This window comes from Vulpes lagopus, chromosome 11 (genome assembly GCF_018345385.1).
Source record: "Vulpes lagopus strain Blue_001 chromosome 11, ASM1834538v1, whole genome shotgun sequence".
Taxonomy (NCBI): Eukaryota; Metazoa; Chordata; class Mammalia; order Carnivora; family Canidae; genus Vulpes; species Vulpes lagopus.
In genome coordinates, this window is record NC_054834.1 from 47,915,668 (window position 1) to 47,937,498 (window position 21,831).

The following is a 21,831-nucleotide window of genomic DNA, read 5'->3' on the forward strand; positions in this document are numbered from 1 at the left end:
CCGGGTCTTCTATGTGCTCTGGCAGCACAGCAGCTTTCCAAGCACCCCTGTTCCTCACCCCCCACCACAACCTCCCTCCTTTTTTTTTTTAAGATTTATTTATTTTTATTTATTTATGATAGAGAAAGAGAGAGAGAGAGAGAGAGAGAGAGGCAGAGACACAGGAGGAGGGAGAAGCAGGCTCCATGCCGGGAGCCTGACGCGGGACTCGATCCCGGGACTCCAGGATCGCGCCCTGGGCCAAAGGCAGGTGCTAAACTGCTGAGCCACCCAGGGATCCCCTGCAACCTCCCTCCTTTAAGAAACCTCCCAGGGTTGGGGAGGAGGGAGCTCATCTATCTGTCCTCAACCTACCTTCCACCCAATCCAGCTTTTGCAAAGGGTCTCCCAGATTATCCACTAGATTCCAAACCCTCACAGTTTGGGTTGGGTGGTGCCGCTAACAAACAGGAACCTGCCCCTTCACAACCCCAAGGTATCTCTGAGCTGCCCCTGCCCTCTCCTGGATCTAGAAGTGACACTAGTACTCAGAGGCCACCCTGAGGCCACCGAGAACACAGAGTTGGCGTGGATACGGGGAGGGGGTGAGACAGGCCCCCCCCTCTCATCTGGAGATAGGAGCCTCATATGGAATTAACAATCTGCACACCCAGATCTCAAGTCCTCCATCCTCCCCGGAAAATCCATCTTCAGTCTCCATGCTTCCTCCACCCCACTGCTCTCCTACCCCACCCAGCCTGGCTGACCTCTGGAGAAGAAAGTGGGCCCCACAACAGGAACAAGCCCCAGGGAGGCTCCACCAGGTGGAGGGGTGCACTCACCCAGCACGCTGACGAAGGCGTTGGCCAGTAGGTAGCCATGCTCGTTGGAGGTGTTGCACTGGTACACAGCTCTGCTGCTGATCTGGGTGTCCCGGAAGATGATGGTGTCCCCGGCCACCTCACGGTTTGGGTTGGGTGGTGCCGCTACAGACAGGAAAGATGCTCCTTGTGAGAAATGGGGCAGGATGGAGGGCACTTGGGGCTCTGGCCAGGGCTCCCTAAGATGACTGGGTGCTGTGGAAGCAGCAGCCCGGGGTGGCTCCCAGAAGACCCAGCTTCCAGCTCCACTGCTCCTTAGCTTTGTGACTTTGGGTCCATTGTCAAACCTACTGGAGTCTGTTTCTCAGTCTGTTCAGTGGGACTGTGAATCCCTGCTGGACCTATGTAACACCTGGGCAGATGTGGCTGACAGCATAAGGTGTGGAAGCAGAAATGTGTTTGAATTCCAACCATATGACTTGTCAGCATCATTCAGCTCCTCTAAGTTCCAGCCTCCTGTGTGCAGAAAGGAGATGACACATCACCTCAGGTAAGGGGAAAACCTGAGATTTTAATGCATGTCTCAAGTCATTGGCAGAGGCCCGGCATGCACCCACTGATTATTGTTGCTGTTAATTATTTTAATCTATTGTGCATATACATAAATGTTTTGAAAAGGACAAAGAAATGTCAACTCGATGGAGTCTACCAACTTCCCATCCTCTGAACAGAGCATTGTGCAAACATTCAGAGTTCAACCAATAAGCCAATGCCTGTTGAAACCGAATGAGTCCTTAAATTTGCCAAAGCTACCTGATTGTCCCAAGAAATATATCCTAAACGGACAGAGGACCTTTCCCCCCGCAACTCTTCAAGTATGGCTGGCTTGGGGTGCAGAGAGCAGATGCTGGGGAGTGGCTGTGGGTCTCAGTCCCACTCACATGTCTATCTGGAGCTGGGACAAATCAATAAATTCTAGGCCTCATTTCCCTTCTCTGTCAAGTAGGGGAGATTTACTCCCATCCTTCCTCACTCCGAGGAGCGTTATTAAAAGAATGACAATAAGCTATACAAATAAAGTTTTCTAGAAATGTAAAGAACCCCCACTTCTTTCATCTTTCACTAGAAGGTGACTTTCCTCTCTAAAGTTTCTGGACTAAGCCAGGTGACTTGGCTTGGATTGTCGTGAACTCACCCAAGATCACCCAGACCTATGGCAGCAGTGGGCAAAGAACCAACCTGGGGTCTGGCCCCCGAGGCGCCATGCCACAGATACCACGTCTGAGCCCGGGACTGGGGAGTCAGCAAGAAGTAAGTGAAGATGAAGTCAGCATCCTTATCGCCCGTCCCCAAGTCCCCAATCAGCAAAAAAGGCACAAAGGAGTCCACACCAGCAACTTCAATGCCTCCTTCCTCCGGCAATTCTCAGAGACCAAACTTTCTTCTCCGCCACCCCCCCCTTGACTGACAGGTGACCTTTCCAGGGCCACCATTTAGTTGCGGGTCCCAGGCTCTGCATTTATTCAATGGTGCCGTGAAGTTTGCTGCCTCAGTCTGCCTTGTTCTCAGAGTGCTGTCAGGACGGGGAGAACAGCAGAGGGCAGGCAATGTCCAGAGCTCTGCTTGTGCCCAGGGGAAGGACACTGGCTGGGAGGGAGCTTTGTGCTCAGTAGAGGGTGCAGTGTGCTGCATTCTTACAAAGACCCGCCAGGACATGTTAGAAAGTAAATGCAACTATACATGACACGATGGGAAAACCTGACCAAGAGCCCTGGCTGGAAGGGGCCCTGGAGGCACCTACTCCAGCCATTGGGTAGGACTCAGTTTCCCCAAATCTGGGCATACCCCTTAACTGCATCCATTCACCTTTGTTCTCGTGGGGAAGTTCTTCCTCATATCTGACCTGGCTCTCATTTTGCCCTCCACAGAGAGTGAGGCCTGGGTCACTAACGGTAGTGGGTTACTGGGCTCTGCTCTACCTTCCAAGCCCCATCACTACTCAGAGGCTGGCTCTCCGCAGATGCAGACCCAGTCTCCAGACCTTCAACTGGGCTGTGTGGTTGTTTAAGGCAGAATGCAAGATTCAAGAAAAACCCAAGGGAGTTTTATGCTCCCTAAATATGGGAACTTAACCACAGGTTTCCGTTCTCTCACACACAGATGAGGCAGTTTTCTTGCCTCTTGATGTCCAAAGATCTGAGATGCTCCAGAAGCAGGAGCCAAGGGGTTATTCTTGAACCTCATTCTGGTACACCTGGGGCTGGCCCACAGGGATGGGGATCTGGAGCCTCTGATAGGAGACACAGCAGAGCCAGGTGGGACCATGACTTGTTACTTACATTGCAGCGGTTCCCCATTTACCATCCACTGGACAGTGGGCTTGGGGTTCCCATTGGCTCGACACACCAGTCTCCCGTCCTCACCGGGAGCCAGGATAAGGTTCTTGGGTTCGTCCAGCCAGTAGGGAGCAGCTGGAAGGCAAGCAGAGTTAGATGGCGTGGGGCAGGCAGGAGACACCAGACCGGCTCCCACTAGGAAGGCAGGAGCCCCTGAGTGCCAGCTCCAAGGCCTCACCACCTGCCCAGGGCTCCTCCTCATGGGATGACTCAGCCCTGCCTGCCTGTGGCTGACGTGGCACCACATGCTGCCCGCTCTATTTTGAGTTCACAGAACAATAGTTTTAAACTAGGGCTGCTCGTTAGAATCCTCTGAAGAGCTTTTAACAATCATGGACACTGGGGCCTATCTTAGACCTACTAAATCAGAATTCTCAGGGGAGGCTTGGACAGAGGACGCTTTTAGGACCCCATGGGTATTCACGATGTACACTCAAGGGCTCCAGCCACGCAGGTGGTAAAGTGCGCCCGGGGTCGGCCTGTGTGGAATCTGTTGCTATTGCTGTGAGATCAGACCATTTAGAAAAGGCCTCATATTCATTCTTAGGCACTGGGCTTTGGGTAGAGCTGGCTATCCCTTCCAATTGTGAATATGTGGATATGTGGATTTTTTTCCCTGAGAAGTTCCTTTGGATCAGATTCTCAAACATCTTGACACCCCCAAAACGGTTCAGAACCCCTGGTTTGGCAGCCCAGGTGGCTCAGCGGTTTAGTGCCGCCTTCAGCCCAGGGCCTGATCCTGGAGACCCGGGATCGGGTCCCACATCGGGCTCCCTGCATGGAGCCTGCTTCTCCCTCTGCCTGTGTCTCTGCCTCTCTCTCTCTCTCTGTGTGTCTCTCATGAATAAATAAATAAAATCTTTTTTTTAAAGATTTATTTATTTATTCATTAAGAGAGAGTGAGAGAGAGGCAGAGGGAGAAGCAGGCTCCACGCAGGAAGCCCGATGCGGGACTCGATCCCGGGTCTCCAGGATCACACCCTGGGCTGCAGGCGGCGCCAAACTGCTGCGCCACCGGGGCTGCCCAAATAAATAAAATCTTAAAAAAAATAAAAAAAGAACTCCTGGTTTGAGTGTAGTACTGAAACCAAAGTCATAAAATTAACTGAGCGTGTGTTTCAAAAGTTCTTGCACCGTTGGTATTAGACCTTATCTGTCCCAATCATCCTGTCAGCCCCAGGCTGAGAAGTGACTGGTGTACCCCACCACCTGTGGCTGGGACACGTAAAGGCACGTGCTCTACTGCCTGCAACAGCTCAGATAGGAGCTTTGGAAGGGAGTGAGGTGATTTTTTAAAAAATAATTTGTGCCATGATAACCTCCCATTTTAAAGAAAGAACCATGCACAAGTACACAGCACAGGGCTAAGACGACACACCGTGAACTGGAATGCAAAATGAAAGAAAGGCATGGTGTGAAATACGAATGGCCCATTGGGGTAAATTCACCTGTGGAGGGAGCCCCAGGCACAGCAAAAAATTGGGGGATAGTCAGGATGGATCTCCTGCCCCTCATACCCAGCGAGCATGTGTGCGCGCACGCTCACTCACACACACACACACACACACACACACACACACACACACGGCAGGGGGGTGATGCTATCCCTGGCAGATCACTATTGCCACTAACCAGTGTGTTATTGGGTCTCCCGTACTCACCCTGCCCCCCCTCACATCCCCCTGCAGAGTGAAAGGTGGTTGTGGTGTGTAGGGTTGGCAAAATCATCATAATGAGAAATACACACAACGTACCCTTTACTCTCACCGAGATCGTGTGCCGGATACTGCCCATCTTGTTGGAGGCCAGGCAGAAATACTCCCCAGAGTCTTCCTCGGAGACGTTGGTGATACGCAGAGCCTTGTTAAAGTTCTCAAACTTGGCCTTGTCAGATGGGAGGTCCCCACCTTTCTTGTACCATGCGATGTCTGGCGTGGGGCTGGGAGGGGGGCCAAGTGGGAAATGGGGACATATCACCAGCTGCGACCCTGCTGTTCTTCTACAGAGCTGGAGGCACCCAGGTGTCCTTGAAGTGTACTTGGGGCCCAGAAGGATGCATGCCCTCTGACAGCAGATCTTTCTTGTACAGAGGGGATGCTAGGCCACACAGCACTGAGGGACTAATGCAAAGTCACCCGGGGTTCTAGCACATGCCAGACACCTACCCACCTCCTTTCCTTGTTACCCATAAAAGAGACAGCCAGAATGGGAGGGAAATGATGATGTTTTGCAGAGGCCTTGCTAGGGCCTGTTTCTGACTCTGCCCCCCAAACTGTGGCAAGGAGCGAACATGTGCAAATTCCTACTCCCCTCCTCCTGGAGAGTGACTAGAGTGGGGGTGTGGGCTGTACATACACCCCAGAGGCGATGCACTCCAGCAGAAGATCCATGCCACGCAGCACCATCTGACTGCTCGCTGTGCCCTGGGGATACATGAAGCTGGGTGTCCTTTCTGCAACTCCTCGTGCTGAAATAGGACAGAAGATGCTCTCATGAGCCTCCTGCCCAGGGCTGACCCAGCTAGGCCAAAGCGGTCAGGCTAGAAAGAAGTGTCATCACGCCCCTTACCCTTAAGAGGCGCCAAGCCCCAGACCCTCCCAGCTGAACCTCCCCCCCAAAAGGGCCGGGGCAACATTAAGAGAGGTGTGTTAGGAAGCGCGGGGCTCCCTGGCCCCACTGGCACATGTGTGTGAGCAGCTCTAAATTTTTTTTTTTCTTTTTTGAGCAGCTCTAAATTCTGAAAGGATCTGCTAAGAAGATTCCAGCTTCCTCCCCGGTTCAGTAAACCCTTCCTTCCTGGGAAAGGAGGAGGAGGTTGCCTGAGCAGCGAGTGGTTTACCCCCTGAGCATCCTGTGTTGGGACCCTAGAGACCAATGTGGTGGCCCCCCTGGAAGGCCGTCTCAGCAGCAGTGTGGATGAACGAGAAGGCACATACTGGGGCCACAGGACAGATAACCTGCTCTTTGGGACCCTGGAGGCAAGGAGCTGGGATGAAGCCACGGAGACCCAGGTGAACAGTCAGAGATGCAAGCAGCATTATTAATGGTTTAGTGGAGACATGGAAAGAATGAATGAGCAGAGATGACAGGAAATCACTCTGGGGCCAAGACCATTCTGCTTCCTCACTAATGACTCTAGAATGGGGCTGGGAGGAGAGTGTTAATTGGATGTGAGAGACTGGGGGAGGGGGAAGGGAGGGGGAGAGGGAAGTGGCAGCCAAGATGGAGGAGGTGATCTACAATTCAACTAGGCTGGAGCAGCCACGTCAGCAATCAGTGACATGCATGCAGGGTTTGATGGCCAGGTGGCTCACAGAGATCCACATGGCCAGGATGGCTGTTTGGCCGTGGACGGCGTCATGCAAGTCTGGGCACACCCCCAGTACGATGGACCCCACCTTACCTGCGCCTCACCTCTCCCGGGGAGCTTTTTGCACAGTTCTATGGAAATGGGTAAGACGGAAGGGAGAAGAGCGAGGGTTTTCCAACCAGGAACTCCAAAGCAAAGGGAAGCCAGAGGAGGCACCCCTGCCCCAAGGCGTAGGGTCATAAACAAGAAGAGTTAAAGGTAGAAGCTGAGCCTACCCATGGGTGCAGTGGGTCTTAGACTTGGTTGGAGAAGTGAGAGGAGGAAGGCAGGCAGAGCTGCCAGGAGCTGGGAGTGGTCAGAGATGCCTGGAGTGGGAACAAAGGCATCTTCTTGGCTGGGGGCTGTTTAACGGGTCCTGGCAGTGAGGATAGAGTGGCAGGGGAACTCTTGTCTCTGTGACACCAGTGACTCCTAAAGGAGCTTGTTGGACAGGCTGGTGCCTGGCTGGATCAGCAAAGCTCCTGTCTTAGAGGCACTCAGCGTCTCTCCATTAGGTATTGGGGAGTTCGTGTCACAGAGTTGGTGTCTACTTTATGCTTTTGTGAGGGGAAAAAATGACGAGACGTATACACATGAGGTGGCTGGCACAATATGTGGCACATAGCAAGCGTTCAGTAAGTGTTTGTGGGATGAATGAATTCAAGGGAAGACGGGAACAAAAAAGAAGGCAACAGTTTACCCCATGTGTTATTTCTCTTCCTGTAAGATGTCCTCATGTGTCCCACCAGCACACACATATACAACAGCGGCTACTGAACAGGTTAATCCATTATGTGGTTAATCGGTTACCATCTAGGACTCTTGAAGCAGCCAGCTCTCAGTACCAAGGAAGCTTGACACCAAAGCAGCAGCTTCGTCCCACCCATTATCATGGAATCACCAAAACAGTCAAGATAACACAAGGTCAAGGGAACTATGAGAAGGATATTTCAGGGCAGGAGACTCTGGTGTCAGGTTGGTGACTCTTTCGAGGGCTGGGAGCCCTGGGACCATGTGAAAGAGGACCTAGCCCAGTTGGCATACTCCTTCCACACAGGAACAGAATCTGCAGAAACCAATCTGCCACCCTGTGGACATTTAATTCACACCATAGCATGCAGCACCATAAGCACACTTGACCAGCAAAGCATGAAGTACGGGAAGGAGGAGAAGCGAGCTGAGTCTCGCTGCGAGTGCCTTGACGTGCTGTAGATGTGACCATAAAAAGGTTACAACAGTACTTCATTTGTAGGATGTGGGCTAGCAACCATAGAATTATCCCAAAGGAAGAGAAGCTACTGGGAAACAAGCCAAAGTTCAAAAATATAGGGAAGAACATCCTAAAAGTCAGAAATAATAATCAGGGCTACCACTTGGTGAGCATTCATAATGGGTTGGGCCCATGCTAACAGCTCTCTCTAGACATCATAGTCATGCTCAATCTTTACAACAAACCTGGTATGTGTGGGGGGTACTACCTCCATTTTCAGCAGAGAGAACTGAGGCTCAAAGAAATCCATAGACTTGGCAAGGTCATCAGCCTGCTATGTCGCTATGTTTTGGATTGTGGGCCATTTGGCACCAAAGTGTGTGCTCTGATAGCTATACTATATCGCCTCGTTAAAGATGAATACCCCATCTGTCCCTCCTGACAGCCAGCTCTGGGAGTATCAAACCAAAGAAAACCAAAATCCAAGGGCAAAAGAGGCAAAAGAGAAAGACTTAGCGTCTTAGTGAGCCACTCTGGTGAGCCTCTTCCACTCAGCTAAGATTCTATCCCTCCTTGATGGCTATCAAATAAACTCAGGCCCATGCTAGAGAAAGAAGCTGGGCTGGGAATAAAGAATCCATTTCCATGGATTCTTAAGGCCATGGAAAGCCTGAAGAGGAGTCAGGGTGACATGTGGTATCATTAAGGGATGAGAAGCTGGACCCAAATGGGGAGGTTATGAAGCAATGTGGTCAGCTGCAGCACAAGGTATTTATATAAAAATTTATGAAGGATAATCCAGCTGGTGGCTTTGGGGGCCACTGTTCCCAAGGGAAGGTGGCTAATTTCTTTCCCAGGAGGTGACCCAGAAAGAATCTCCAAGATTCTTTCAAGGAGACTGTGGAGGATGACAGTCTCCTAGGGTGTGATCTTACATACCCTCCTAAGAGGTGGGGACTTAGTCTGTCCAGCCTGATGATGCTTCTCTCATTCTCCCCGATCTCCAGGGCTAGGGATAGACCTAATAGCTGATCAACCTCCAAACCCAGATGCCAAAGCATCGGTGTATTCAGGAAGAGCTTCCAACCATGGGCCCCTCTGATCTCAAACCAAGGACAATCTGTCCTTTCTGGCTCTCCTAAGCTGTGGCTCAAGAGTGGGATCATGGATTTCTAGGGAATCTGATTAGTAGGGAGACATCAAGAGATGACACTGCCTCAACCACCCCAGCTTTAAAGGTGATGAGAAAACGTCTTGCTTGACTCCTGCAAGAGGAAAGGTCAAGATTGCTGAAAACCTGAGTTGCTCCCATCTGTTAAGTACTCTGGGTTAGCAGAAGAGAGTCCAACATATCAGGTATATCTGAGAACCTCTGCCAAAAACGGCTTTTAGGGGCAGGTGAATCCCCCATTTGCTGCTTTCAAGTCTCATAATTAAGAACTCATGGGGCTGGATCTGTGGCATCTCATCCACCTCTCTGGCTCCAGGAATGGCTGACCAAAAAATCCCAGAAGACGAGAAAAACTCTCTGTCTAGCAACATTTGATACCTTCCACTGTCAGGAAGTCTCTTCCATAAGTCTGACCCAAATCCCTTATCCAATAGTTGGAACTTTTTTTTCTGATCCAGTTCTCAGCATAGCTGATGATCTGAATAGCTTTCATTTTTCTAGCCTGCCCTAAAATTTCTCCCTCCACAGTACTTCCTTCCTATAATTGTGCTTGCTAAACAAGCAAGCTTCTCTTCAAGTTCTCTGTGTCCATCTTTACTTCACTCAACACTAAAGTATTCCCTTCAATGCCAATAGTTCCAATAATGTGTTAACACGTACTAATCAGATGCACGTTATCCTGGTTAATCTTCATGACAATACTTTGGGGTGGGTCATCTACCTATTTTACAGATGAGGAGATTAAAGTTTTCACACACTAAATGACTTGCCCAAGGCCACTCAGTGGCACCTCCTGTAGCCTGCATTTAATTCCAGGCTGTCTACCTCAGAATGCCCACTCTTCTCTTCCTTGTCTCCTTGCTGGCTGAATTCTACGCGGTAAGCTACAATCTCAGACCAGCTTCCCCCTGCCACTCAGCAGGTCAGGGGACATCTGGCATATGTTTAAAGGATATCAAACCACTGTAGAAATCACTAGAATAAAATGTAGTTATGGGGTGGCCCTACCGCTATAAGAGACATGCCTTATTTCAAGGCCAAGCAGACAGATCACTGGGCGTTTTTCACTGTGTTATGTCTCTATGTCCAGCCCTGCACTTAGGAAGGACCTTATTTATCTTCCTTCCTTTCCACTTTCTCTTTCTTTCTAGAAGCATTCACCTTGGTGTGCTTTGTTTAGCATATGTCTCACTTTGACTTTATATCCTTTCCAGCTGGCTTCATGCTTAGGTCAGCTTCATTCATCCTACCCTGGATTGAGAACGGGTCGATCTCCACGTGAGTTCTTGCACAGTTTGCTTGGTTTCACAGCCCTGGATGTTTCTTAGAACTCCCACTCCTTCACTTATAGTCACATCTATAACTGGTCACAAAGTTTAAGTGGCTGGAATCACTCAGACTTATCACATTGATAAAACAATTCTACATGCATGTTCCCCTGAATGGTTTATCTGATACAAAGTGAGGTGCTTGGATCAGATGGTCTCTAAGGGACCTTCTGGCTCTGACATGCTCTAGCTTCAAGAATACTTCCATAATAGATTACCTGAAATCCAATTTACAGAGAGGCACATTCCACACCAATATTCTGGCCGCTCTTGACACAATGGTGGTTGGGCCCCATTATTTTGAAAACAAACAATGCCTCGAATCCAACAAAGGTCCCCTGCTTCCTTGGGCAGTAAATCTCTCTGGCAGAGTCTCAGTGTGGCTGTAGCCGCCTGATGTCAAGTTAGAGCCTTTGCCTCTTTCCGGGGCTCTCACTCTCACTCTCTTCCCATCCCCCGCTCCAGACTACGATCATTGTTTATATTAGCACATCTCAGTGCAGACACTTCCTATCTATTTGAGCCCACAATGACACCCCTGGGGACCTGCTGCCTCAGCTTCTGAGGCATAAGTGATGATGGGGGCCAGCTGCCTCACCAAAGCCAGCAAATGACGTTCCCTCTGGCTGCTCAAGGAAAACAAGACATTCTTGAGCCATGGGGGGGTTGGAGTGGGCGGGGGAGTGTGTGGGAGGCAGGGGTGGCTCAGGTGTGGAAATAGCTAATTACTCTACTACTCAGCCTGAGCAACCAGTTGTGTGATGAGTTAGAAATATGCCTCATGGGGGATCCCTGGGTGGCGCAGCGGTTTGGTGCCTGCCTTTGGTCCAGGGCACAATCCTGGAGACCCGGGATCAAATCCCACGTCGGGCTCCCGGTGCATGGAGCCTGCTTCTCCCTCTGCCTGTCTCTGCCTCTCTCTCTCTCTAAAATAAATAAATAAGCCTCATGGAAACTGTTCCACAACTTGCAGGTGTGTGGACTGGTGGGCACTGGATTTGCACACACTGCCAGAGCAGAGAAGCAACTCAGGCCACAGAGGCCAGGCATGGCTCATCTTCATTTATACTTTTTCTCAAAAGAGAACTCAGGGCTGGACTCTTATTCATATTTTCCAAAGGGATTTTAAAGAGACATGGGGCTTGTGAAGGGGTGCCCCCGGTAACTGAGGCAAGATTACAAGGCAGGCAGTTCACATCCAGACACTTAAGAGTTAACTAGATATATCACAAAGCTTCCTTCGTGTACTCTAAACCTCCTCCTTCCTTTTCCCCCCCTCACTGTGCAGACTCATCTATCCTCAGATACTCTCCATCCATCCACCACTGGGTCCTATGATTCCTGTGTTTCTACTGAACTTGCCAAGAAGCTCTTTTGAAGTCTTGCCCTGGTCTGACCAACCTGTCCAGATCTCAGTGACTAGAGGCTTGCATGTGCTGGGAAACCACTACATGAGCTACCTCAAACTCCCAAACTGGCCACTGTCCTCCGGGAGAGCAGTGTCTGGAAGGGGCCACCTCAGCACCCTGGTCTGGGCAACGGTCAGTCCTGACACCCCGAGTGAGTTAATGACACGGTATCAGTCAGGTTAGGAGAACTGGGGTTAGGACAGGCAAGGTTACTCCCAAGGTTACCACGGCGACTCACCACTGTACATGTCAGGGTGGTTTCTTAAGGACGAGTCATTATAGGGGTTGTCTGCAATAAACAAAAGAGGGTGAGCAAACAGGAGGCCACAGAGCGCTTGTGGAGGCATAAACAGGGGGCAAACAACAGAAATGCAAAGCCACGAAAACAACTGGTGTTTTTGCAAAGGAAAGACACGGCATATTTGGAAAGGAAATGTGCTTGGTGAAGAATAAGCAACATAAAACAACCCAAAAAAGGGAAGAAAAGGTTAAATCCTGCAAAAGAAGGCAATAATAAATGAAATTTCTTTTTAATGAAAGAAATTAGGCTTGACCTTTAATGGCTTGATCCTACTGTGTTTCAAACAAATGAGATAAGGATTAGTGGCATCCTGTAGTAGTCTTTTGAACAACTTCCCATCAAAATCCTCAGTTCCCAGGACTCTGGATCAGGCCAGCTCCTGGGTAGCTAAAGAGAAAGGAATGTGAGTGATCCCTGAGGAAAAGAGCAAAGCCCTCCTTGGGCAGAAACTAAGATGCAAAGGTGGGAGGCCAGGGAGAGAAGACAGTCCAAGAAATACAGTTCATAATTTGAGAGAGAAGGACAGAGGGACTCTCGGCCGTGCCCAGCGATCATGTGCTAACCAGCAGCAAGCAGCCCTCCCCCACCTGACCAATGGGCACCATCCTGGTCTCTGAGATGCCTCCAGTGGCAGAAAGGCCTTCTTTTGAGGAGGCCAGAATTTCTCGGGAGGCAGAGAGAACCAGGCTGCGGTTCAGATTTTTGGAAGAGAAAGGGAGCCTGGGCAGGAGAGAGCGTATAATGGACTAGAAGTCCAACACTTGGATGGGAAAGGCCCTCTGAGTAAGCTGGAGATTCAGAGCTCCTAGACTGGCTTGGGTTCTTCAGGAGCAGACTGGTGGCTTTGATTCCAGTGTTAGGTAATTAAGACCCCTGGGCATTTAATCCTTGGTGAAAGACAGTTTGGAATAAGGCACTTAAGCCTGCCAAGACTAGGCTTTTCATTCTACCGCCATCCCTGTCTGGCTACTGGGTTCAAGTTTTGACGGTCCCCAAGGGGGTCAGGGGCGGGTACAGCCGACTGGAAGCCAAGCAGACAGCCCAGGGAAGCCAGGCTTGGTCCAAACGCTCGAGGGAGGAGAAGCGCTGTGCCGGAATATTTGCATATTTGAAGACAGATCAACTGTTACAATTGATTGCAGAGGCTGTGCTCACTCTTTGCTGGGACCCATAGTGTACGGGTTCCCAAAAGTGCTTAACGCCCAGTAGGGAGATCTGCATTATCCAGAACTACCCCCTTAAGATGCGGTCTGTGGAAAGACGGAGCCTGTTTGAGAAGTCAGCCTGGGTTCATCTGGAGCAATGGGTGGGAACCAACCTGCAGTGGAATAAAGAGGCAGGGTGGCAGAGGGGAGGAGGGAATGAGGATGCACTCGAGGAGGGGACATTCCTCTCTCTTGGGGGAGAACAAGGGCACACAGCTAAATGGGCCCTTTGGCTTCATACTCTGCAGCTCGCGTGCCACCAGGTGAAATAGAACTGCTCTCTTTGCAGAGAAGTGATCCAAGCTTAGAAGTGATCTCACAGCTTGTGGATCCTCCAGCACATCTGAGAAATTCAGGGAGACTTTCTGACTCCTAAGAGTGTCACTTAGACAGCAGACATTAGGAGGAAGCAGGGTTAGTGCTCCTGTGTCTGGCTCAGGAGAGAATCCTTCTCCCTCACCGTGGTCACCTCTTATTGTGGCAGAAGGCACCCAAAGGGGCCTGTTCTGGCGTGGACAAAGTGGGACAAGTACATCTCTGTTGGCCTGACTCCACTATTGTCTTTGCATCCCAGAACAAATTTTAAAAATGGTTTCAGATGGCCCAGTGTTTTGTATTAGATACCTTCCCCCCGCCCCCCGCCCTTCCTTAAATGTAGGTAATGCAAAATCAGCCGTGATGAGATTGGTTTCTTCCCCCAAGGAGCAAACTGTGATGGAAACCCGTGGTGAGGAGAGACTTTGAAGCTGTCCCAGCATGGCTGTTTTGCCTCCCATCCCCAGACCTGGTTCTGAAGGTACAAGAAAGAGCCTGTGTCCTTTCCAGGCAGGAAAGCAGAGAGAGCACAACTGTGCTATTTTAAGCAACTGTGCCCAATTCTGGGCTGGCTCAGATGCCCAGAACTTGCTCCTGGCCAAAGCTGCCCCTGGGAGAACTCCAGGAAGCAGACAGGGCTCTGTTCCCATCACCTGGGAGGGGGTGGGGGGAGGTTCTTGGCATTTGGAGGAGTTTTCAGTGGAGTAAGGGGACCCAGAAATAAAGAAGAAACAAACAGCCCTTACCTGGTAGAGAAAAAGGTGTTTCTGGAAAGTCCAACTTCTAAATGTCGATAATCTCTACTGCCTAGTTCCACAGAGGAAGGCTCTTTGCCACCTCCATCTCCCTGCCTCTAGCCTATGTGACCTGGAGGGCCTTCGTCCAGGACTGTGGTAGGTCACCTGACTCAGTCCCCAAACAGGTGCATCACACTAGGTAGGCAGAGAGGAATCCAGGTGATGACACTAAGGCTGTCTGGGGGATCAGCTCAGTGAGCATCTTGCTTGATGCTCCTGCCTCCCTCACTGCCCAACACTGCCAGCCCCGTCCTGGCCCCGCAGGCCACTCTGAGGTCCTAGGCAGACCACACTGTCCTCCCCAGCTCAGCCAGCTGGCAGGTTGCTGACGTGCACTAGACACTTCGGACAACCGACTTTCTCCTCCAGGGGTTCCTTCTGGGCCTGGGTCTGGAATAAGAAGGCCAGCGAGGGGGCGGCAGAGACCAAAGCTGGGTCCACTGCCAGGAGCACGTGGGGCTTACCCTGGGGTTTCTGGCTATCCCGCTGGTTAGCAAACTGCGGGCTGCCTAACCCCAACTCCAGGCAGTGTGTGGGGGAGCTGCAGAGCTGCTGAGAGTGCTGGAGGCAAGCAGATAGGGCTCAAGAAGAGAGAAAATGAAAGGTGGAAAGAAGAAAGGAAGAAGGATGGAGGGAAATAGGAAGGAAGTGAGAAAGCAAAGGGAAGACAATGAAAAGAAGAGAAAAAACTCTCACAGGGAGAAGAAATGAGAAGGAAACTGCTTCTTGTGGCTCTGCCTTGATGCTGGGTGGAAACAGAGTGGGGGCTGGGGTTCTCGGCACCAACAGCTTCCATCACTGGCAGGGGCTGCTGAGGAAAGAAGACCAGGCCACCAGCTGTCCTGAGGGAAAAGCCAGCTCCCTGTGCCTCTCCCCCATTCCCCCAGAGAGGCATGTGGGCTTGGGGAAGCCGGGGTTCAGGCTTTCTTCTCTAACTTGGGGCAGCTGCCAGTGTGGCTTTTGCATGGCCTCTCCCTTTGCGTGGCCTCTCCCACCACTACTGTCCCCTGTGTGGAATACAGCATTCACAGCTGAGTCAGACGGACTAAGGTCTTTGAGGCAGGGGAAGCACTCTCTAGAAGCCCTCTTACAAATCCACGGTGCAAACTAACACAGCCACTCTGAATTCAGTGTCCTAGGCTGGCTAAGGATTTGCAGCCAGAGCTTCAAGCCAGCAGATCCCCAACTGCGGGTCTGTGAACTGACAACTCAGTTCTCTCTTCTGCAGAGGGCCTGGTACCCATGCTATGCAGGGTCAGGAAATGCTGACTCCCTTTGGGACCAGCCAAACAGAATCAGGAAATAAAAAATGAAAGCACATACAACTAGAACATAAATCTGCAGCTTGAAAATGTTGTTATTCCAAGGGGTCCGGCATGTACATATCACGGAATCAAACGCAGTTCACATTGTGGGGGGGAGGGGTCCCTGCTGATTTGGACATTCTGTACTGTGGCATTTTGCTAGAAGTACAAACAACCAAATGGTGACTAGATAGAAAAGAAATTCTCCAGCTGTGTGCACGGAAGAGATGCCGGATGACCACACTGAACGCTGCGCTTCTCCCGTGCTGGTGTGTGTCCGGAGCACCTGGTGAGCTACCGGAGGACACGGAGGCAGGACCGTGGAGGCAGGCTCGACAGGCCTGGGACAGCGGCCAAGTGGGCCGGGTGGTTCAGCCTGACCCTGGAGCCTGAGAAGCACTGAGCAAGAGGAGGACCAATTCGAACTCAAGCCTTCAATATCAAGAGAGGTTGATTAAGAGCTGCTGAAGTAGCTCGGGGACAATAAGCTGGAAGGATTTCTGGGTCAGCCTTAGGGACAAGGCTTCTCTCAGCCCCAGGTTCCTGGGGCTCCTTGGGCTCAGCGGGCTTCCGCCCCTGAATCCCAGGCCTGGGCAGGGACCCGCACTTACTGGTGAGGACCTTGAGGGTGAACGCGTTCTTCTGCTGGATGGTGTGGGTGAAGTGGAAGCGCGCATTGCAGCTATAGTCTGTCTGCATATCCTGAAGCATCACGTTGGAGAAATACAGGTCACCGTTGTGGCCCTGAGAGACACGCTTGTCCTGAGTGATGGGCTCCATGGCTGTAAGGAAGCAGAGGTTTGGAGAGGGGTGAGCAGTCATGGTAACAGAAGTGATCATCGTGATAGGTCAGGTGATGGAGCACCTACAGAGCCCCGGGGTGGGGTGGGGGCAGGAGTTCATTATTTGGTCTCCTCCTCTCAACTCTAAGGTAGGGCTTATTTCCATTTGACAAATAAGAAAGCAGTGAATTTAAAGTAGTCCTGGGTTGCAAAAACAGTGTGGGAAGAGGAGGATTTAGATTTAGACCTGTCTACCCACCATGCCCATACTTTTCTGGCTCCTGTTCATGTCACGAAAGCTCTGGCCCTGAATGAGAGGGAGGGATCATAGCCCTTCAGATCTTTGACTCCTGATTTGGGATCATAGCTTTCCAAATCAGGAGTCAAATTCACTTGTTTTTCTTTTTTTTTTTTTTTTTTTTGAAGATTTTATTTTTTTATTCATGAGAGATACAGAGAGAGGCAGAGACAAGCAGGAGAAGCAGGCTCCCTGTGGGGACCTTGATGTGGGACTCTATCCTGGGACCCCAGGATCACAACCTGAGTCAAAGGCAGATGCTCAACCACTGAGCCACTGAGGCGTCCCATGGATTACACTTGTTTTCCTTTTTAAGCTCTCACTCCCACCAGGAAAGAGAAAAGCACTACCAATTATAATTGTAAGATACATACTAATCACTAATGCACACCATCAGTTTTAGGATGCTTTCTAATTTTAGGCATGTTAAAATATGAAAATGATGCTTTTCAGAATTAATGACATCACGGGAGTGGCTGAGGATAAGCACTACATTACCTATGATTTTTGAAGCATCAGATGTCATTTCAAATGACCAGGTGCCCAGGTTATTTGGTTTGTAAAAGCATACTTGTCAGGTTGACTATTTGTAGCTAACTCTTTCCTATTCCCCACAACTGTTTATTAAGTCAACATTTCTTAAAGCACAGGTTAATGATGTCAACTTTCCAATGATGGGCTGGTCTTCAAATGGCTTATCAAAGATATACTGCAGGCCTACTGTGTGCCAGACACTGTGCCTAGTATTGGTGAAAGAGAGATGAGTAAGACAGTTCCTGCCCTCAAGGAGCCTGCGGCTTAGTAGAAGAGGTGGTGGGTAAAGAAATCATCACTATACAGTATGGTGAGTGGGAAGCCTGGGTAAGAAGATGATGAGCGGAGAGGAAGAGCACAGAGTTCCTGCCCTGAGTTCAGACTTGGAGGCTGCATGACATTAGGCAGAAGAGACAGGGGCCCTAAGAGGTTTCTAAGCAGCAGGAACAGACGGGTGCTAAAGGTAAGAGCACACAGCCAGAGTAGGGGGTAGGAGAGGGGCCGGGGAGGCAGAGGGAAACAGATCAGGAAGGGAAAGATGTCTGGACTTTGTCCGAGGTGATGGAGGAGCCAGTGAAGGGCCTGGAGCATATGAATGAAACTATCAGATATATGTTTTTAGAAAGATCAGGGAGGTGGTTACTGATGATTACTGCAGCCAGGGAAAAGCTGATGGTGGCCTGCACTGGGGAGATGCCAGTGATGATGGAAAAAGAAGGGTAATGAGATCTGCTCAGGAGGCAGCACAGACATAAGCTGGTGACAGGCGTGATGCAGGGGACAAGAGAGTCTGAATAGTTAGCGAACCAACCAACTCTCCAGCCTGTGGCCAGGCAGTCTTCCCCATGCATATGCACCAAAATGATGAAGAAAGAGACAATGGGTGAACACAAAGCCATACTCGCACTGCCAAACAGCTCACAACACTGCCTCCTTCAGGGATGGACGGTTGATGGATGCTAAACAGGCAGGCAGGCAGGCAGATCTGTAGACTGACTGATGGGTGGACAGATGGGGAGCAGGTATGGAGAAGGGGGAGGGGAAGCCAGGAAGACACAGCTGGCAATGCTCCAGGTACCTTTATAACACACCCCCACTTATTCTGATTGAACATGGGAAGAAACTGAGGTCCTGAGTGGTTAAATGAGTCTCCATCCAAAATGAAACAGGATAAGCTCTCAGTGATGATACTCTGTCCGCTGGCTGCAAACATCCTGTCTCTCCATCTCTTCTTTATCAAAGGTTTCATTCCTATAGCTCCCTCTGTCCTATGAGGGCAGCACTTAGCAAATTCACACTGATCAGAGATTGAAAGGAGGCTTGGTGCCAACCCCCCTTTTTTTTTAATAATAAATTTATTTTTTTATTGGTGTTCAATTTGCCAACATACAGAATAACACCCAGTGCTCATCCCATCAAGTGCCCACCTCGGTGCCCACCACCCAGTCACCCCCACCCCCTGCCCTCCTCCCCTTCCATCACCCCTAGTTTGTTTCCCAGAGTTAGGAGTCTTCCATGTTTTGTCTCCCTTTCTGATATTTCCCATTTATTTTTTCTCCTTTCCCCTTTATTCTCTTTTACTATTAATTATATTCCCCAAATGAATGAGACCATATAATGTTTGTCCTTCTCCGATTGACTCATTTCACTCAGCATAATACCCTCCAGTTCCATCCACATCGAAGCAAATGGTGGGTATTTGTCCTTTCTAATGGCTGAGTAATATTCCATTGTATACATAGACCACATCTTCTTTATCCATTCATCTTTCTATGGACACCGAGGCTCCTTCCACAGTTTGGCTATTGTGGACATTGCTGCTATAAACATTGGGGTGCAGGTGTCCCGGTGTTTCATTGCATCTGTATCTTTGGGGTAAATCCCCAGCAGTGCAATTGCTGTCAACCCACCTTTAATTGGCCTGTTGACAAACAGTTTCTCCTCTTCCTCCTCCTTTCCTTTTCTCTTGCTCTTCCTCTTCATTATCACAAATATTACTGAGCACTTACTGAGCATCTGGTTCTGTTATAAGAGCAAACTGAGGCCCCCGGAGATGTTAAGCAACTTGCTTTTGATCACACAGCCAACAGCTGCTGGGTTGGGAAAGGAGCCCGAGCAGCTTCGATGTGTTCTCAGCCACATGGCCCCTACACCTGCTTCTCATGTGTCAAGGTCTTCCAACCTTGGGCAAACCCCTCCTATTTAACACACCCAACCAACTCCCTAAGATGAAAGTAGAAACCAAACACCAGGCCCCCAAGACTTACAGCTGCTCATCCAGAAGATGACCGGGGATGGAAGTCCGGGTGGAGGGTTGCACTGGAGTGTCAAGGGAGCACCTTCTTGAACCACGACTGGGTCTAGATTCTCCTTGGGCCACAGGGGAGACTCTGGGGAGAATCAGACAGAGGAGCATGAAATGAAGGTGATGGCTGGGGCAGGGTAAGGAGCACGGTTCAAGGCAGGCATATAAGGAGGAAGCAGAAGGGCAAATGGGAGAACGAGGGAGAAGAGAGGGCCTGTGAGTCTAGGCGAGGTGCAGCAAGAGAGGAGAGGCATTCTGTCTATAGAAGCTCTCTCCAAAAGCTCCTCTCCGTCTTCTCCGCTCGTGTCCAGAGTGCTGGTGAGGTTGAGACTCTGCTTTGGAAGCCTCCTTTCTAAGGAATCTTTCTGAGTAGTGAGAGGTGTGCTCCTGCTCAGAGGTAGAACAGCAAGTAGGACATGCAGGGTGCCAAGGCACCAACTGGCCAAGGGTGGCCCTTCTAGAATGATCCTTTATGCTCCCCACCCCACCATTCACTCGGGAGCAAGGCATACCAGTCCCACCCCATGCTACTCACTGGACACCTGCAGGCGGATCCTATTGGACAGGGCCGTGCCAAATTTGTTGCGGGCGAAGCACTGGTATTCCCCTTCATATTCTTCGGGCCGCCCACCACTACGGAAGTCGATCACCAGGGTCCCAGACTTTCTCCTCATTGACACCCGGGGGTCCTTGGCAATGTTGAAGAACCTGCTGTTTCGAGTCCAGTGGAAGCTGTGGACAGAGGGGGTGGAGAGAGCAGTAGGGGCAATGAAGAGGAAACAGGTGGGTGCTGGGCTCCAGGGAGAACCTCAGGGACCTGGTCCTTGACCTGGTCCCGTAATCACACCTCCACACTAGTGCGTCCCCACCTTGGTTAAGTGGCAGAACAGGCTGGGAAGCCTGATAAAATGCAGTCCCAGGTAACAGCCAAGTGAATCTCTGGGGACAGGTTCCTGACATTAGTGCTTCTAACCAGCCAAGGCTGGGTACGGCTGTCAGCGATAGATACCCAGGTTGCCACTGGGGGATTATGCTCTTTGCAGGAGTGGGCAGGGACTTTGATTTTTTTTAAAATCCAGAGTCAGCAGATGCTTCCACCCCAGGACATCCCAACCTCCGATTACGAATGCAAACCTGAATTCATATTTGACCCAAGCCAAGCACATTAGGTAGCTAACTCTGCTTCTCCTGTCTCCTTGTTTGATAACCGACTCTAAAACCAAAGCCCAATAATGGCCCTGGGTATCTGTGCCCCGCTCAGTTGGTGCAGAGTCTAAAGCAGGGCCACACATTATAGCCCAGGAGGGGCAGCTTTGAAGGGACCCATAGCCTTCATAAAACTGATCCCAGAGGTGAAGACACTAGACTCTCCCTATGCTTCTGGGGGTGGGCATGTGCATCTGCAGCCACCCAGGATATAAGCTTAAAAGGTGACAAGGACAGTAGTGGCTGCTCAGGGTCACAGAATCATTGTCCCTGCAGAGAGAAGATGATGGGAAGACCAAACTTCAGAAGGCCTCACCTCTCCGGGTGGCCCTGCTTCTTCCACCTTGGGTGAGAGAGGCCCTGTTTGTGCTCGGGCTCCTGCAAACCGGGCAGGGGATGTGGCGGAAGAAGGCTGCCATACACTCGAGGTCCTGCCCTCCCTGGTTTCTCCTGACAAACATCCTGCATGGGGTCCTGTCATCTCTGCTCTGAATTTTTCAGCTTCTTCAATCATCATCAGGGCCAAGGCAAGAGTGTGGTTTCAATTCCTCTTTGTTTGTGTGTGTGTGTGTGTGTGTGGCCCTTGGATTGACCTGCCAGCGCACTCACCTGGGGGCAGGGTTCCCCTTTGCTTCACACTCAATCAGGATGTTATCACGGGGATCCACGATGTGGTCCTTCACTGACTGCTTGGTGATGGTTGGGGGCTGGGATACTGTAAGAGCACAGACAGGGGGTGGTCAGGGCTTTGGGGACCTGCCTGGGGCCCTGGCTTGGGGAATGGCTGAAAATAAGAGCTTCGGGAGCCACATGACAAGCAGGCAAGCAGGGGGTGGGCAGTGCCCCATTCCAGGGACCCAGCTCTTTAAACAGGACCGCAGGAAAGGGGGGTCACATCAAGGACTGAGCATAAGAAAAATCCCTTTAAGACCTCACAGCATTCCTATGAGACACTTCTGTTTTACCTATTCTTATATCTCAACACTCAGACAATGCTTTTTGCATGAGACTTCTTGACATATATTTGCTGAATGAACAAAGGAACATAAAGCAGCTAGCTTTCCAGAGCACAGTGGCCATGATGGTTCATGGCCAGACTGTGGTGAGGCTGGAGCTCAGAG

At 50.6% G+C, this 21,831-nt stretch overlaps 1 protein-coding gene across 25 annotated transcripts in view; it reads right to left on the minus strand.

Annotated features, from left to right (window-relative positions):
- The window catches only part of NFASC (neurofascin), a 181,112-nt gene that overhangs the window by 45,268 nt on the left and 114,013 nt on the right, over positions 1 to 21,831 (minus strand). For 20 of the 25 annotated variants that reach the window (XR_005990680.1, XM_041774181.1, XM_041774178.1 and 17 more), the window contains 9 exons: positions 21,320 to 21,425; positions 20,040 to 20,236; positions 19,467 to 19,589; positions 16,197 to 16,367; positions 11,902 to 11,952; positions 5,552 to 5,663; positions 4,951 to 5,135; positions 3,140 to 3,271; positions 822 to 965 (listed from right to left, as the gene is read on the minus strand). Coding sequence is in view for 24 of the 25 variants with exons in the window: in XM_041774181.1 (XP_041630115.1) it covers positions 822 to 965; positions 3,140 to 3,271; positions 4,951 to 5,135; positions 5,552 to 5,663; positions 11,902 to 11,952; positions 16,197 to 16,367; positions 19,467 to 19,589; positions 20,040 to 20,236; positions 21,320 to 21,425 (1,221 nt within the window). In the remaining variant the exon portion in view is untranslated. The remainder of the gene's footprint in view (positions 1 to 821; positions 966 to 3,139; positions 3,272 to 4,950; positions 5,136 to 5,551; positions 5,664 to 11,901; positions 11,953 to 16,196; positions 16,368 to 19,466; positions 19,590 to 20,039; positions 20,237 to 21,319; positions 21,426 to 21,831) is intronic. The other 5 variants (XM_041774179.1, XM_041774161.1, XM_041774170.1 and 2 more) reach the window with 1 other exon arrangement.